This window comes from Phallusia mammillata, chromosome 6 (genome assembly GCF_965637545.1).
Source record: "Phallusia mammillata chromosome 6, kaPhaMamm4.hap1.1, whole genome shotgun sequence".
Taxonomy (NCBI): Eukaryota; Metazoa; Chordata; class Ascidiacea; order Phlebobranchia; family Ascidiidae; genus Phallusia; species Phallusia mammillata.
The window spans coordinates 24,958,230-24,973,892 of record NC_137257.1 but is presented as its reverse complement, the minus strand read 5'-3'; the positions used below and the strand labels follow the sequence as shown (position 1 = coordinate 24,973,892).

Genomic DNA, 15,663 nt, shown 5'->3' with positions numbered 1-15,663 from the left:
ATGGCGTCGCGCCCCTACTTTTGAACCTCTGTTTTGATGTACAATAAGTACAACGCAAGGTGATTTTTCATGGTACGCCAACCGATTTGTGTGTTTACATTGAAATACAAATTTAACCTGTTACACTGCTTTATTCAGTTTTTTTTTTATCACGAAATTGTCTTCAAGTCCAGCCTACATGCACAAAACACTCTTATTTCTGCTTCATATTAAGATCGCCTGCCACTAACCAGTGTTATCCACAAAAAAGTTGGCATGCAAAGTCATTACCAAATGGAAATAACAAGTAAATCGGTACGCGTAGCTTAAAACGTTGCCGAACCCTGGCCCATTATGCCATTTTCAGTAACGTAGTTTGCAAATGATCGCATGCCAATGCTTTTTTGACCACCCAAGTTTTCAATACAACCAAATTGAAGTTCAACTTTACGCCAAAACAGCGGCCACGGCGAAATGACAGGTTAAAACACAATAACAAACCGCAATGCTTGACTGGTTTCACCAAGGTTGCACATAGCACTTAAGGAATACGAAACGAAACGTTGCAAATTGGGCGACAACTTGGCGTCTGCGTGAACGCACACAGGAATGCAAAGCGACTACACAATCTCTTCAAAACAAACTTTAGAAACTAAATGATGCAATTAGCAATGCTGGGTCGTGAAGTAAAAAAAGGCAAAAAGTCATGCAACTTATAGCCACTACATTTTTTCCGTATTAGTGTTTATATTACTATCTTCTCAATACGTTGGCCAAAAATTAATGTCTACAATTAGAACGATCCTCGTACATCAATATAATCTTATATTTTTGAACACTAGACACGGATCTATGCTAGGCCTACCATATTTCCATCCTCAAAAAGGAGGACACATTGTTGAAAAGAACATGAAAAAACAATTGAAGGCCCCCCAAAAAATAAAAGCTTCAAAAATTAAATGATATACAATATAGTTTGGATAAAGTTTGACGTTTATTGCACCACAACATTAAAATAACCTTGTATTTAAAAAAAGGAAAACCTGTATTCTTTAAAACATAAGCTAAGATCTATATTTTGCTGTTTTGAATAGCACAATTGTCACATATGTATTTGATAAATCAGAAATTCCTTTAAAAGGAGGACATTTGGGTATTTTTTCTTGTCCTCGGAGGACAACTTGGTTTTTGTTAAAAAACATGTCCTCCAAACAGAGGACGTATGGTAGGCCTAATCTATGCACAAGTTTGTGACCAGTATAACGACCCAAAAAGACGTAAAAACGGCATGCTTTATTATCCAAACGTTTAAATAACAAATGCAAACGTTAAAGTAACAAAAAATATGTTTACGTCTATTTGGTCAAATTTATATTTTTTTCAAAAGTGAAGGGCATTGTTCAAAAGCAAATCTATTAATTTCAGTTTACATAAACCAAGGCAAACGTAAAGTAATAGATCTTAAATAAATGTGCTTTCTGTAGCTAAGAACAAGACTTCCAAAGACTCAATTTACCTTTTTCAGTTTGTGAACGTATTTAGCAATGACCACAAACTATAAGCAAAAGCTATGCGTGGCGGTTTCATTATGCAAACATTTAAGTGTCTGTATTTACATTATTGGTCACCTCGAAACGCAAAAACGTGTTTGGGATGAACAATAACTGGATTAAAAGTCGAGCAAATGAGTGAAAGTCTATCTAAACCGCGAGGCCCACGAAGCTATCATGCTATCAACAAATAATTACTCATAGCTATTTAAATTCTAGACAGACGAGCAAACAATTTTGTGATGATACCTTTTATGTCTAATCTCATATATCAACAAGTATAAACTTAGTCATAAAACATAGCCCACCTGAAAACACACATGTTCTGTGACTAATTTTTACACAGTTGTATGGAATGTTTAGTGTACTGCAATATATTCTTATTTTTTGCCGCATTTATGCAACTAAACTTATACTACAATTCATTTCATACTAGCCAAAGCTTTGCTACTTATTGGTCAAAAGTCTGCTAAGCAAAAACAATACAATCAAAACATTTTACAAGCAGTCCTGTGCTAAAACAGGCATATTTCCAGTTACATGCATTTGAAGTGGCAAAAAATAGTCAAAAAGCTGTCAAAACACAATAATATGCAACCATATACAGCCTGCTAAATCTATTAAAGTTTCTGTACACATATTGCACAAATTCGTGGCCAAATAACGAACTACAACAAACAGTTGCTGATAAAATCTAACAAATGGAGCAGGAACTAACATTGTACGCATCATCGATCAACAGGGCAATGGGGATTGTTACAAAACATAGGGCTATTGTTACGTGTCTTGCTCTGAAACGCAAAGCGCAAAGTGCTTTGTGCTTGAAGCAAGCACGCCGTGTTTTCAATTGGTTGGTTTCAGTGCCTTGATGAACAGTTCCTTTTTTTGCAGAGCTTGAAAATTGAGGGAAATTGGTTCCTTTGTGGGTGTTTGGATTATGCTTCAAGTTGTATGTTTGTAGAACATTTGTATTTTGTATTTAAGTTGTATTAATAAATGTATCATTTACAAACAAATTTACTTTTAATCGTCTGCACAAGTGAATGGCCTGCAATAGCATATAAGAGTGGGTTATATTTTTACTCTGCAATTACTTCAATCGGAACAAAATTGCCTTCACCACAAATAATCCCGCAATTCCAAAACCAAACTTCCGATCGCACGCACTTATGACGTCACAGCATCCCTCTATGACATCATAAAACGGCGCCGAGTCGACAGGGAAAGGGGGGCAGATATTTTGGGACTTGACATGAACCATGCGCGCTGTGACTTTATCTAGAGTGGCAATCAAGCTGCAAGGTCAATATGTCAAAGATTGCTATCGACCAGTGCTGATATTTTGGCTTGAAGCGCAGCAAGGGGCGCAGAAAAATGGCGACAGTTTGACAAATGTGGGCCAAGTTTAACCTTTTTCGAATTTTTCGTGTGTCTGGATACACACAAGCTCTGAGAGTGCACTGAGGACCACTGTGAGCAACATTACAATTGCACACGTTGTGGCTTAAGCGCCGTATGGATTTTCACGTGTCTGGGCATATACACAAGCTCAGCGCTCACTTCAATTTAACTTTTATATTCATGGGCCCCTTGCACTCCTACAGACCTTGGTACCGACCCGAACTACATTTTATTAAGTATGATATTGTGTAAAGGTTTCACAATGTTTAAGTCTTCTTTAAAAAACAACACGGCACCACTCCAAAAGGAAAGTGTCGGCTTACTTTGTGGTCATGTTGTTCGACAGTGCATTAAACAACAAAACCAAATGTTTGTTTGCCAACAATTATAATTTAGGCTTCTACCTTCTAGTCTTTCAAGCGAATACGCAAAACAAGTCAAATCGGAAACATGGTCTAATACTCTAATTCATTCCATGTTTTAAGTCACAACACTACCAAAGAACAGACTATATTGCATTGACAACTAATTTAAAACTGATGTGGTTTCATGTTACCTGTAGAATTCTGTCATATTTATTATGAGTATACCAGCCAAAAATGTTTTGAATTATTTGTAAAATCATTAATAACAAATAAACCAACAATATGTGTTTAAGTGGCAGATGAAAGAAACACGCCCTATTTAGCAAAGCAAGTTCCAAGGCTATTCTGAAATCAATCTAAACCATCTCCTGTTATTTAAAACAACACGGCAACACCCAAAACGGAAAAGTTTAGTCTTGATTTGTGGTTATGTTTCGACGGTGCATAAAACAACGAAACTAAATGTTTGTTTAGCAATATATCAAGTCTTTCAAGCAAATACGGAAAACAAGTAAATTCGGAAACATGGTCTGGTAGTTCATTCTATATTTAGAGTTGCCATATTGAGTTAAGTTGAGTTAAGTTTGCTTGGTAAAAGACAATTCATAGCAACACAATTGCACTAAACCAATCACCAAGCTGGAATAAGTTGTACAACGTTAAAACGTTATGGGGCGCAAAAAAGTGTCGGGCACAATTGGTGGATAATGGTTAAACGCGGTGCAATTGACAATTGAATATGAATTGAAGATTAACTTAAAACTAGGCAGACGTGCGGCCTGATGTAAAAAAATTGATAAAGTTCAACAATTTTCTTACATATATTATACGTATACCAGCAAACATGTTTAAACCATTTCCAAAATATTAACAAATTTACCTGCAATATGTGTTTGGCAGGTGAAAAAGTAAGGAGTGTATTATCCCTTTGGAATTCGACCTGTTGGTATAACAAGCTGTCTAAAGCTAGCCTTGCATACGTCCAAACCATCTACGTCGTCAAGAGAGCGTTAAAACCTCAGTGACAGCAACGTTAGTAGATGCTACAAAACCACCATACAACTTAATGTGTGGCCCTAAATCTAGTCTTACAAATGTCACTGGTCTGCCAAACGCCAGCTTAGAAACATCAGGATAATCAGTAGTAAAGATGATGCTGTCATCTTAGCGGTTTCGAGTAACGGACTGACCTACTATTACTAGGAATTAATAACTTCCAAATACGTAATGCAAAAGTCCTTTACCGATGAATAACTGATTATGTAACCTTGTGTTATATTTTGTCAAGGCTGTTATCTCGAAATGAAACATATTTCGTTCAAGTATATGTATCATAATGTTTCGTAAGGAACAATAACGATTTTTTACTGGTTTGACAAACCTATAATTAGGCGTACCTAAAATGTCTTGTCCTACAAATTGATAACAAAGTTAAAGTATTTTGCATTGACTATACGATTAGTTAAATGAATACATTTTAACTGGACGTTTGCAAGACTTTGGGCATGGAATTCATGAGCTAAAAAGTTTCGGTTAAAAGGTTAAAAATACTTCAAGCCGAAACCGAAACGTCGTCAAAATCAATGTTAGAGCAACCGAAAATGTTTGGAATCACTAGACAATAAAATATGTAGCCTTTCTCAGTTGACCGGGGTCAAAAACGGAAATCTTTTCAATTACAAACTGGTGTGTATTTAAATGACGATTATGATGACGAAACTGTAAAATTGCCCAACATTTGAACAAAAATTGAATAAATTTGGGAGTTGAAACTTATATTAGCCTAAAATTATTTAAGTAGTTTCTCAACTATGCGGAAACTTTATCTTATTCTGAACCTTTCTGTGTGTTTTCAGTCCTGAAAGTGTTAAAACTTATAACTTAACGTTATTTATTTCAACAGGAATCCCACTGAAACAATTTTACCAGTTTAATGTTGGTATACAAGACTTTTGTACATGCAAATAGATTGCAAATAAAAAGTCATTTTTATGCTAATTTAGGAAACGTTGGTTTTGGCATTTAACTGCCTACCTCAAAACACGAAGTATGGTAGCACACGTGTAAACAGGAAATTGATTCGGTCTTTATTACAAGCATTTTAACACGCTTTTTGGTCAAGCTAATATTTTTTTATCCCAGAAAAGATTTCAAAACACAACAAACCGTTTTTAAACTGAAAACAGAAACGGTCAAAGTATCGTTCTCCACAGCGACACCTAGAGGTGTAATTCAGGGCAGGATGTTGGGTTCTGACTAATGTTTAAAATTGAAGTGATTTTGTACAAACTTTACATTCGACTTTACTTGTGAAGCGATTTCATCAACTTCTTGACTACAAAATTTTGCACCTTAAATTTTGGTAAATGTTACCTTAAGCGTTTTTTGACTTTTTAACGTGTTTAGGAATTGGCGATTATCTGATTGGTATAATTGTCTATTTTTAAGATAACCCAACGTTAGCATTTTAACTATGTCACTGTTTACTTATTTTATATCCGTTACAGGTAAAGAGAATTCTAAAAACAAATATTTAATGTTCTAACCCAGGTGTCGGGAACCTTTTTTCTACCGCGGACCGTTTTTAAAACTGAAATTTGATCGCGGACCGGCCTCCAAAAAATACAAATATTTAGCGCCAAAATTGCCTTAAGAAAACGCCAAAATTAGTTTATAATCCCCGGAATACATGGGCAAAATGTTCTGAAGCATTTAACCTGAAAAATTGTACGGCCCGGTTACGAACTCGTCGCGGACCGGTGGTTGCCGACCACTGTTCTAACCTATGCAACATAAATATCGATTATTTAAGCCGAAAATCCAGCGCAATTTCACGATAATCCTCAGTAGCGAAGTAGGATTTAACGGGAAAGTGATTAAAATGGGGAGTTTGCCAGTTCAAGGTGGCATTCGTGTAAACGGGAGTAATATCAATAGTAGCACAGGTGAATTTGCAAGCTTCGATGTGATGATATTTTGGATGAAAATTGTGTTTTTAGGTGAGAAATAGTCAAAAGGAATTCTTGGCGTTAACGGAAAGAACATAGTGCTTAATTAAACACATTAAAAATAGAAAAAGATCATATTTTTGACAAAAATAACGCAGATATAAATATAGTTTGCAGTAGACGTAGAATATAAACAATAAAAAACAATGTTTTCATTTGGGATACCTATTTTTTACAAAGCGTGTATAAATTATTTAGAGACAACACTAAAATTTTATTGCTGCTCTAATTGAATTAGTTATGACGCAATACCTTGTATTGTTACGTAATAAAACACTTCATTACATTTAGAACAGAGCACAATGACCTTCAAGTAAATGCTATGTTGCCTATCTGGGCTACATCACCAAAACTCTATCACTACGATGCATATTGTTTGATGGTTACCTGGCATTTTCTGACACCTGTCGTTTCTACGTAACACGGATTGTAATGTATATTCAACATGGCTCATCTGGTATTTTGCTGATTAAGCTATTTACCGGTGCCGTTTGAATGATAATCACGATTTCATTTCATGCCACACATATTTGCATCTGTTGCTTTGCAGTTATACACGTTTAGTAGATGCAAGAGCTTTTGACTGTAGTCTGTAGCAGCACAAGTATGTCAAAGATTGAAACTCTTGTTCTAAGATAACACGTTTTTTACTTTTATGTGCAGAACAGTCAATTTAAAATATCACATTCTGCCAGGTAATAATTGCACAAACTGATTTATTCTTAAGTTATAAAAGGGTAAAACACACAGAAACGGGTAGGGAGGTTACAGCGGTAAAATGTTAAAAGTAAGATAGCGATTTACAAACTAACTTTTACTCGCATACAGAATACACTTTCTGGCAAATGTAGAAACGATTGCAGTTTTTCATTAAAATTTAAAACTCGCTTTGTGTATCTGAGATCATTAAAATAATTATGTTGAGTTTATTTCTTTACACGTACTGAGTTAAACTTGTGTTGTCAGATGCAAGAGCTCAACATGAGCAGTAGTGTAAATAACCTTGTGTCGTTTGCGTTACTTGTAGCGGTTACCTACTTCGGAACAGCCGCCGCTGTGAGAGTGGTTGCAACTTGTAAAGACAAATATAAAAGGTAAACTGAAATGATTTTCTATAAGCATGTGATAACAATACTTTGACTTCCAATTAAAATTTTTGCAACAAACATGAAAAAAAACGGTTGAACCCTTATCTGTTTATTAGGCAAGGGTCCTTTTCACTTTGAATTTCAATGTACCTCTTATTAAAAAAAATAAGATAACCAACTAACACGTCACAGACGGATGATGTCTTCCTTTTATTTAATCCCATGAAACGTACTGTGAGGGATAAACCGTGACATCACAGGGCTCCGTGGAACTCTGGTAAAAAAAACAGATTAGGGTTTAAAAAGCCCACAGTACATTTGTGTTATAGCTGATAAAAACAAATATGTGAAACTTTGTGCAAACTGCGTTCAACTGTTATTAATCTGTTTGCAGAAGATTAAAAGACGGGAAACTTACAAGAGAAATCTCAGAGGAAAACGATCTTTCCCATAGTAAGTGTAAATTTGAATTGAAATAAATTTGCAACAGAAGTTAGCAATTTTTTTGTACATTAAATACTTATGACAAGTTGTGATTTGCAATGTGAAAGCGCTGGCAAAATAACATGTTTTCTATACACAAGTTTTTAAGTTAGGTTATTAATATATTTGATTTTTTTGTTTTCTTTTTTTACAGGCATTAAACGGGGACTTCGCCTCGCCAGCCCCGCAGCTTTGTCCATCGGATTCAGCCGAGAAGTTATTTCAGACTTCTATGACGAGAACAATCATCCTTATGACGAAACGAACGTTCCAGAACAATGCTCGCAAATCCCACTAAACCGCGACGAAAAAACTGTTGACACTGAAAGCCAAGCACAGGATGTCGCTCGCAAGCTGATAGACGAACTTATTAGGGCCTGCACAGAGGCTAGAAAGGATAGAAATCTAAAACAAGAGGCCGGAATTACTGACCTCGGGCAGGGCGACGATTTGCCTAAGGGTAAAAACGATTTGTTTTCGCCGTTGGACGAGTCGAGCAGCGACCAAACCAGTTCTCCGACCATTACAACTGTCAGCAGTCTGATCACGTGCGACAGTGACTGCTCAAGCGTGACGTCTGGCGTGTCATCGTCGACAGAGCGTGATGGGTCGAGTGAAAGCTGTGGCGATGAGGCAACAATAAACGACCTAGTTGCGACGAGGGCTTATAGCGGCGGGCCGGGCGACAACAGCACGGCTGGAGAAGTTACTAAGTCTACAACACAGCTACAAGAAGCAAATACTAGTGAAAAGGTGCAGGAATGTGCTGCTATAGATAAAAACCAGCAGGTTGAAACCAGTATGGAGGCCTGTGCGTTGCAGAACTTAGGGGAGACTTTCGAGTATCAGCAGATTCATGACACGGACTTGGAGGTTGAACAAATTAAACGAGAAGGCACAGATGAAATGCTTTATAACAGTCGTAGGGATAGTACTGGAGTGGAGTACGACATGCAGCTGATGGCGATGGAAGAAGAAATGCGCCGAAATGCAGAGGAAATTGCAAAAACCGGCGACGAGGTGTTGAACAATAATGAAATAACCGGCGTCGATGAAGACACTGCAGCTGAGGATGCTTTTCCGGGAGCGATGGCGCCGATTTTAGAAGAAGAGGAGGAAGAAACGGAAAGTGGATCGTTTTGCGAACATGGCACTGACAATAATGTTGTGACAAGCCCTGATGCGAGTCCAGCAGCAACAACGCATCAGACAGACACTTCAGTCGAGGCCACTTCATCTGGCGACAAGGACAACAGCTGCACCACAACAAACACAACATGCGCCACACGCGACGATGCGTTGGAGGTTGCTGCGAAGCAAAATTCTGCCAACAAGTCGCTTAATATCGTGGTAACAAAAGCGGACGTCCATGCTGAAAACACAGACGGTGCTCAACGAGTGGGAGGGGCTGATTGCGTCACGAGCTGCAGTCAGTCGCTAGGCAACGGGGTGTGCTACAGCGCCGGTGCTTGCCGTCATAACAACGGAGGCGGCGACGGAAGTGACGGCGATTGCGTAGTTTCCGGAGAACACTCTCTTCAAACAGTTAAAACTGAAAACACTGAACAGACTGTAGACAAACCCACAGGTGAAATGGGGCAATGTGCTTCGGTAGCAGCAGATAATATCGACAAAGAGACCAATTATGTTGCGGAAAACACTTCTAATGCCGTTAAGCCGGAACAGAATAAGGGTTCAGGCTTAACAGACTTGCATGGCAGCACACAGAACGAAAGCAATACGTCACAGCCACAGAGCGGTCATGCCTCGGTGATTTCGGTTACCCCAGCACGTGACGTTGAAAAAAGTGACGTAGCCAAGTTGAGTGAAAGCAAAACTGCGGAGTTCCCCCAAGTTGATACCGCTCTAAAGGAAACCGAAAAGACCGAAAATTCGAAAGCAGGGACAAAAACACAAGCTGATACTTCTAAGGTAAGGTCTTGTAGGGTGCAAATTCGGTTGATTAAGTCCGTAAACTATTCAAAATTGTTGCAAATTTGTAATATTGAGAAAAATTTCTACAGCTGTCTCTAAATTCAACTGCAATTTGAACTAATATTATGTACAAATATATTTTTGCCGGACTACAAAAACTATGCAGCAAAAGCAGCTGTTTAGAACTTTAAAATTACTTTTGTGTGGCTGAGTAGTTGTATAGTTGCGCGCTCTCGTGCTTAACGATATCGTGTATCCCGTACTTCGTAATTTGATCGCATTAGCACGTCCGTTTAACACTCTCTACTGCGCACCGACGAAGCTGTAAGCACGGAGCCCTTTTGTTTTACATAGGATTAACTGTAAACATAATAGGTGAACTGTTTTGCCAAGGGACCAAGATATGCTTCTTTTAAACTTACATAAAGGTCGTGCCGGTCTTAAAGTCATAGGAAGCTTAATTGTTTGTTTCAATGATTTTAACCAACAATATTTTGCACAACATCTCTACGCCTTTTTCAATGCTTTGCGGTCTAAACCAGAGTGAGGTCTGAAATCGGGACCCGAACCCATTTAGAAACGAAACCGAAAAGACCTAAATGCTTTGGAAATTTTTCACAAAAGCTGTACAGTGTAAAGTCAGGCCCTAATCAAGTCTGTTTTATTCAAACTTAGCCCAAACCGAAAAGTCCGAACCCGATATACAACTCTGGTCCAAATTGGGTTTCTGCTTCAACCTAACTATCAGTTTCGTGCTTTTGAAGTGACATCTTCTAGCAATAGACTGGGAAGATTACATTATAAAAAGAGCTCTTTCTAACTATGACATTATAATTCACTCGATGCGTTAAAGAGAAAAAAAGGTCAAAAGTATTCACGCGAGTATCTCGAAACTAAAGTTATAAGACAACTCGACATTTCAAATCTGAAATTTTACAGCACACAGTTTCAGAAACTCTGGGCTGCACAGGCAACCCGGATTAGACCACACTATTTCGGTTTAATTTTTTGTTTTAATACCACAAAATTAGATAGGTTTTTATAGAATACGATTTTAACAAAATAACTAAGCGAAAAGTTTTTTAATGTGATTTTCACAAAATGACTATGCATTAAGCATTTATCCAAGGACGCAAGAATACATGAAACCTTACCATAGTCTTACGCAAAGGATTTTTAAACGACGGTTTTCAATAAACAAGGGGTCAACTTGGGCACAGCACAGATTGAACATTCGTCACTGCACGTAGCCCAGGATCGATTCAAACGAGCTTAAGGTGTACAACAGGTCGCACGGAAAATGAATCACCGGCCTTTGATCTAAGCCGATTAATGTCACATCAGTTTTCTTACGGACTTTTAAAAGTAATTAAAGTCAAGTAAACGTTAATTATGCAGGATAATAGCGTTTAATTGTAGTTCAGAGGTTCCCCGCTACAATTTATAGTGTTTTGTTTGGTGTATGAGATTGCACACGATATTTTTAAATTTGTTTTTTGATGCACTCAAGTATGCATTATTTTAGGAATAGATGCTGTTTATTTGCATTCAATATTAAAACATGAAATACTATTACCTCACTCTACTATAAGGCACCTCAAGATATCATTGCAACCTGTTTGTTCTGTGAATGTGTAAGATGGATTCTAATCTCAACCGATTCGAAAATTCATTCGTATTTAAAACCGTTTACAAATCACGTATTTAAAACCGGTTAGCGACCCGTTCGTTCAGTGTAAAAAGTTTTGGGGCCTAGTTTAGCTGTAGAAACAGTTGATTAATACCTGCAGGTTCCCTACATGTTACAGCACAGCAAAACATGCCAAGGCAAAATTAATAAACTAAATTTATACCACAAGCTTATAAAATATCATGTTAAAAATCTGTTACACAAAGTTTTGGTTAACATGTCCTTCAGGCCACGCCTATGCCCCACCCCCTAATTCTTTGACGTGTTCGCAAAATCGCCTCACAATAAAATCTTATCTTCTTGAGCCTCGGCATTTCGATGGCAATAGCGCGTTGTTTGCATAGGACATTGTAGGCATCGTTCCGCCTACTTCACAGGAAAGACACCGTTTTTTTTTTCGGAGATTGCAGCCGAAGATAATATCGGGTTCAATTGCGTCTTCAGCTCAACGAGGAGTTAACAAGAAAACGAGGGCATGAAATTTAAGACACGCCCTATACCTGTCGCTTTTGTGCTTTGAGACGCTGGTTTAAAATCCCAAATCAGACACAATCATCTCAAGATTTTGTCTTATTGTGTGATTTGTGCCTTGCATGTGTCAGCACAAATCATTTTTTTGTCCAACAGTTCGTAGTTTATTTGTCTATTTTTCACAGCAGTTGTAATTTGCCAATTCTCATGCATATATCAATTTTTCACATGTAAAAAAATAAAAAAAATAATCATAAATACATGAGAATGGACAAATTATAGCTACTTTTCACTATACTTCTAGGCCATATATAAGTCGTTAAACTATGAATAAACTATGACTAAAGTTTGTGACTACGTGGACTAAATGTTATGAGGAAACCCCGTTAATGCGCAAAAATGTTCCGCTTTTCGTGTTTGGTCGGTTCGGGCTCAAGATGACGTCATCCAAAAAAAATTTTTAAACTTTTAGAAAATTTCATACACAACAACTTTCCCAAAGAAAGTTATGGGCTATCTCTTACTGATTTTTCTAGAAACCTTATAAAGTATGACCATGTCCAAATGCAGAATTTTAAGAAAAAGAATTCAGAAGTAAAACGGGTTTGACTTGAAACTCGGCCGTAATATCGCTTTGGTAAATTCAACTTGGTTTTGGGCTTTTTAAATATTTGTCAGACTTGTTCTCTTACATACAATTCCGCATTTAAAAGCGGTTCCAAAAGTTTAGAATATATAAAGTTTTGTTTTCGTTAAGATATAATGCTTTGGCAACAGATTATCTAAAAAAAAGGCGCTTTATATTTTAAACACTATATTTCAAAGTTATGAGCTAACATTTCACTTTAAAAAAATTTACAAGTTTTTATTGTTTACAGATCCCGCCCTCCAGTTTCGAATTTTACGGGGTTCGTCCCAAAGAAAGCACGCCGACCGCTTGCAGCATCACTGCACGGATGCGATGCCTTCACACCGGTTCACACACCGGAGATAAGCTCGCAGTGGTGGAAGACGGGGATACGTGTGACTTGGAGATTTTCGTAAAAGTCTTGGAGGGTTTGGCATTAGGAAAAACGAAAATCTACATAAAAATGTAAGTGTACCTGTGTTTTTGTGTAGGGACATAAAGAGTATGTTACGTAATAATCTTTTGTATGGTGTAATACTGCAATACCTTAAATGGGCGTTTGTCCTTTAGTTAGATACTTTAAATGTCTCTATTTTTTTACGTTTGTGGCGTTAAGAATATAGTTATTGGTAGAGCTACTAACACTGAACTTGGGCTGGCCCCCGACCTGAGAACTTCTGGTAGGTGGCGCAAAAGAGCATAGGCGTTTATGGTGCTGACTCAGCAATTATTCTTACCATAAACCCAAATTGCTGTAACAGCACCATAAACGCCTATGCTCTGTTGCGCCACCTACCAGAAGTTCTCAGGTCGGGGGCCAGCCCAAGCTCAGTGTTAGTAGCTCTACCATAGTTATTTGCCTACCATTAAGATACAGGCACAAAAGTATACAAGCGTTATACAAGCAAATTATAGCGTTATACAATTAGGACCAACGACAGCACAAGTTAACGCTGAAACATTTGAAACCAACAGTTTTCTTTTGGAATCCAGCTTAATTCTCAACAATGCCTTTGCCGAATGTCAACATAACTTATGTACCATTTATCCCATAATTTTACCTTGTGTAAATTTTAACATTTTGAAACCTCAAAACCGCCAAAGTAACTGCAGCCAATTTTTACCACTAACAAAGTTTGTATGAAGCAACCCGTAAAAACAGTTACATACACAGAGGCATAGCATAGAGACGCCATTGTACGAACTACGAGGCGCCCAATATCACCCAGTTCTCGTGTGTTCAAGCTTATTGTGTGCTAAGATTAGATAATCGCGATAAAGTAGAACGACGTTGTGATTGGATCAGTGCTAATATTGCGTTGTATTGTGGGTAATGAAGTCTATTAAGGGCGACTAAAGATGGAAAAGATAACCACGTTCGTTCTTGGTTCTGTTCGCTAGGGGTTAGCATTTTCACATACAATATATACACATCAAATTGTTTAAACATGTTTTTTCTCAAATAATTCGGCAGTCTTGCCTTTAAAGAGGTTTTCTAAGGAGTGTTGTGCAATAAGCTGTCCCAAAGTTTAATTCAAAACCATATTTAGCTAATTTAAATACAAATGTTTAGGAGATTGCAGCTGGTGTGTTATAACGTATAGGGTAACATAAAAATACATATTCAAGTGGTATTGAGAAAAATATTTTTGGGCATTTTTATGTTGCTATCGAGTTATAAGTGGTATTGAGAAAAGGGCCCCAAACCCGAAATGTTTTTTTACAAAAAGATAATATGACTAAGTGTGAATAATGTCCGAATCAAATAATAAGGTCCGGAACGTGCTATGACTTAGTATAAATGGTTAAAAAAATATCGACATAATAACTTTAAAGAAGCTTAACAAAAAATATGCTTTTTGTGTAAAAAACTTTTTTTTTAATTTATTAATTTTGAACAGATGCCTGGAAAGCGAAGAGCCTAACTACAAACGAATTAAGCGGAAAACGAAAGCTATGAAATGTGCATCTCCCCTTCAACTAAGCAAACGCATCGTGCTCCCCAACATGAGAAGAAAAATATTGACACAAGGGCGCCTGGTAGTGGCGATTTGGTCCAAATCGGCTCTTGGCACAAACACTCCGGTTTGCAAATGCGATTTGGACATGGCAAGACGTAAGTTGAAATTTAAAATTGTAGTTAACTTTTCTAGCCTACGCTTTGCAATATTGGAATGCTTGGCGGCCAGCTTAATTTGGTATGGTGCCTTTAAAAAGTCTGGCGTACTATGATTTACATATGAGTGTGCCGTGATCGCTGGTCTGCATAGACGCTTAAGGGCTGATCCCAGTTATGAATTTATGTTCATCTTAACTGATACTGGTCAATCTGTGGATCCCCTACAACTAAGCTGGCATGTGCAACATACAAGGCAGGCAACGGTGCTTCGACTTTCGACGGATTCACCGCTGAGCCCGCGTAGCTCAGTTGGATTTCGATTTTTCTTAACTGCCTTCAATAAACTTGGCGTACCATGATTCAGTAAATTAAAATTTAATCACACAAAACATTTATTTTCTCGGTCCGCAACACGATGTGACCTCAAAAATATAATTTAATGGCATCACAGGACACAATTGCGCAAAAAATATCCAAATAAAGTTTTTAAATAACCAATTTTCCGTAATTTTCTGTTTTCGTTTACAGAACACAAGTTTTTTGAGGGCAAAGGTGGAGTGATGACTTTTGCACAAAAACTGGCAACCGACAAAAAAGTGTGGAACAACGTTACGCTTTATCTGAGCTAATTCGGAAAAACAATATTTTTATTTTGGTGCTGGAAAACTTAAATATATTTTTGACTTTAAAACATAAATAAACCAGACTTCATTATTGGTCGATTAGCAGCTTCAATCCTCAATCATAGAAATCAGTATCAAGAAAAACAGCTAGAATTAATCTTACATAAAGGGACATCCCTATTTGTCTTGAACTTTTCACTGTGACGTGTGAATTGTTGATTGTGTGGTTTCGAATATCGAACTTAAAGCAAAGCGTATGTGCGACAAATAAAACGGTATTTGTGCTACTGTTCTTTGTATTCTTGTTTTAACACAGAAACTAG

The 15,663-nt window shown here is 37.4% G+C and overlaps 1 protein-coding gene across 1 annotated transcript; it reads left to right on the top strand.

The window, feature by feature from the left end:
• Nucleotides 1–7,269: 7,269 nt before the first annotated feature.
• Nucleotides 7,270–15,627, top strand: LOC145233774 (uncharacterized). Its single transcript, XM_080098556.1, has 6 exons — nt 7,270–7,397; nt 7,786–7,844; nt 8,029–9,806; nt 12,849–13,063; nt 14,500–14,714; nt 15,246–15,627. The coding sequence occupies exons 1-6, from the start codon at nt 7,270–7,272 to the stop codon at nt 15,344–15,346; spliced, it is 2,496 nt and encodes an 831-aa protein (XP_079954682.1). The 3' UTR covers nt 15,347–15,627.
• The last annotated feature ends 36 nt before the right edge of the window (nt 15,628–15,663 follow it).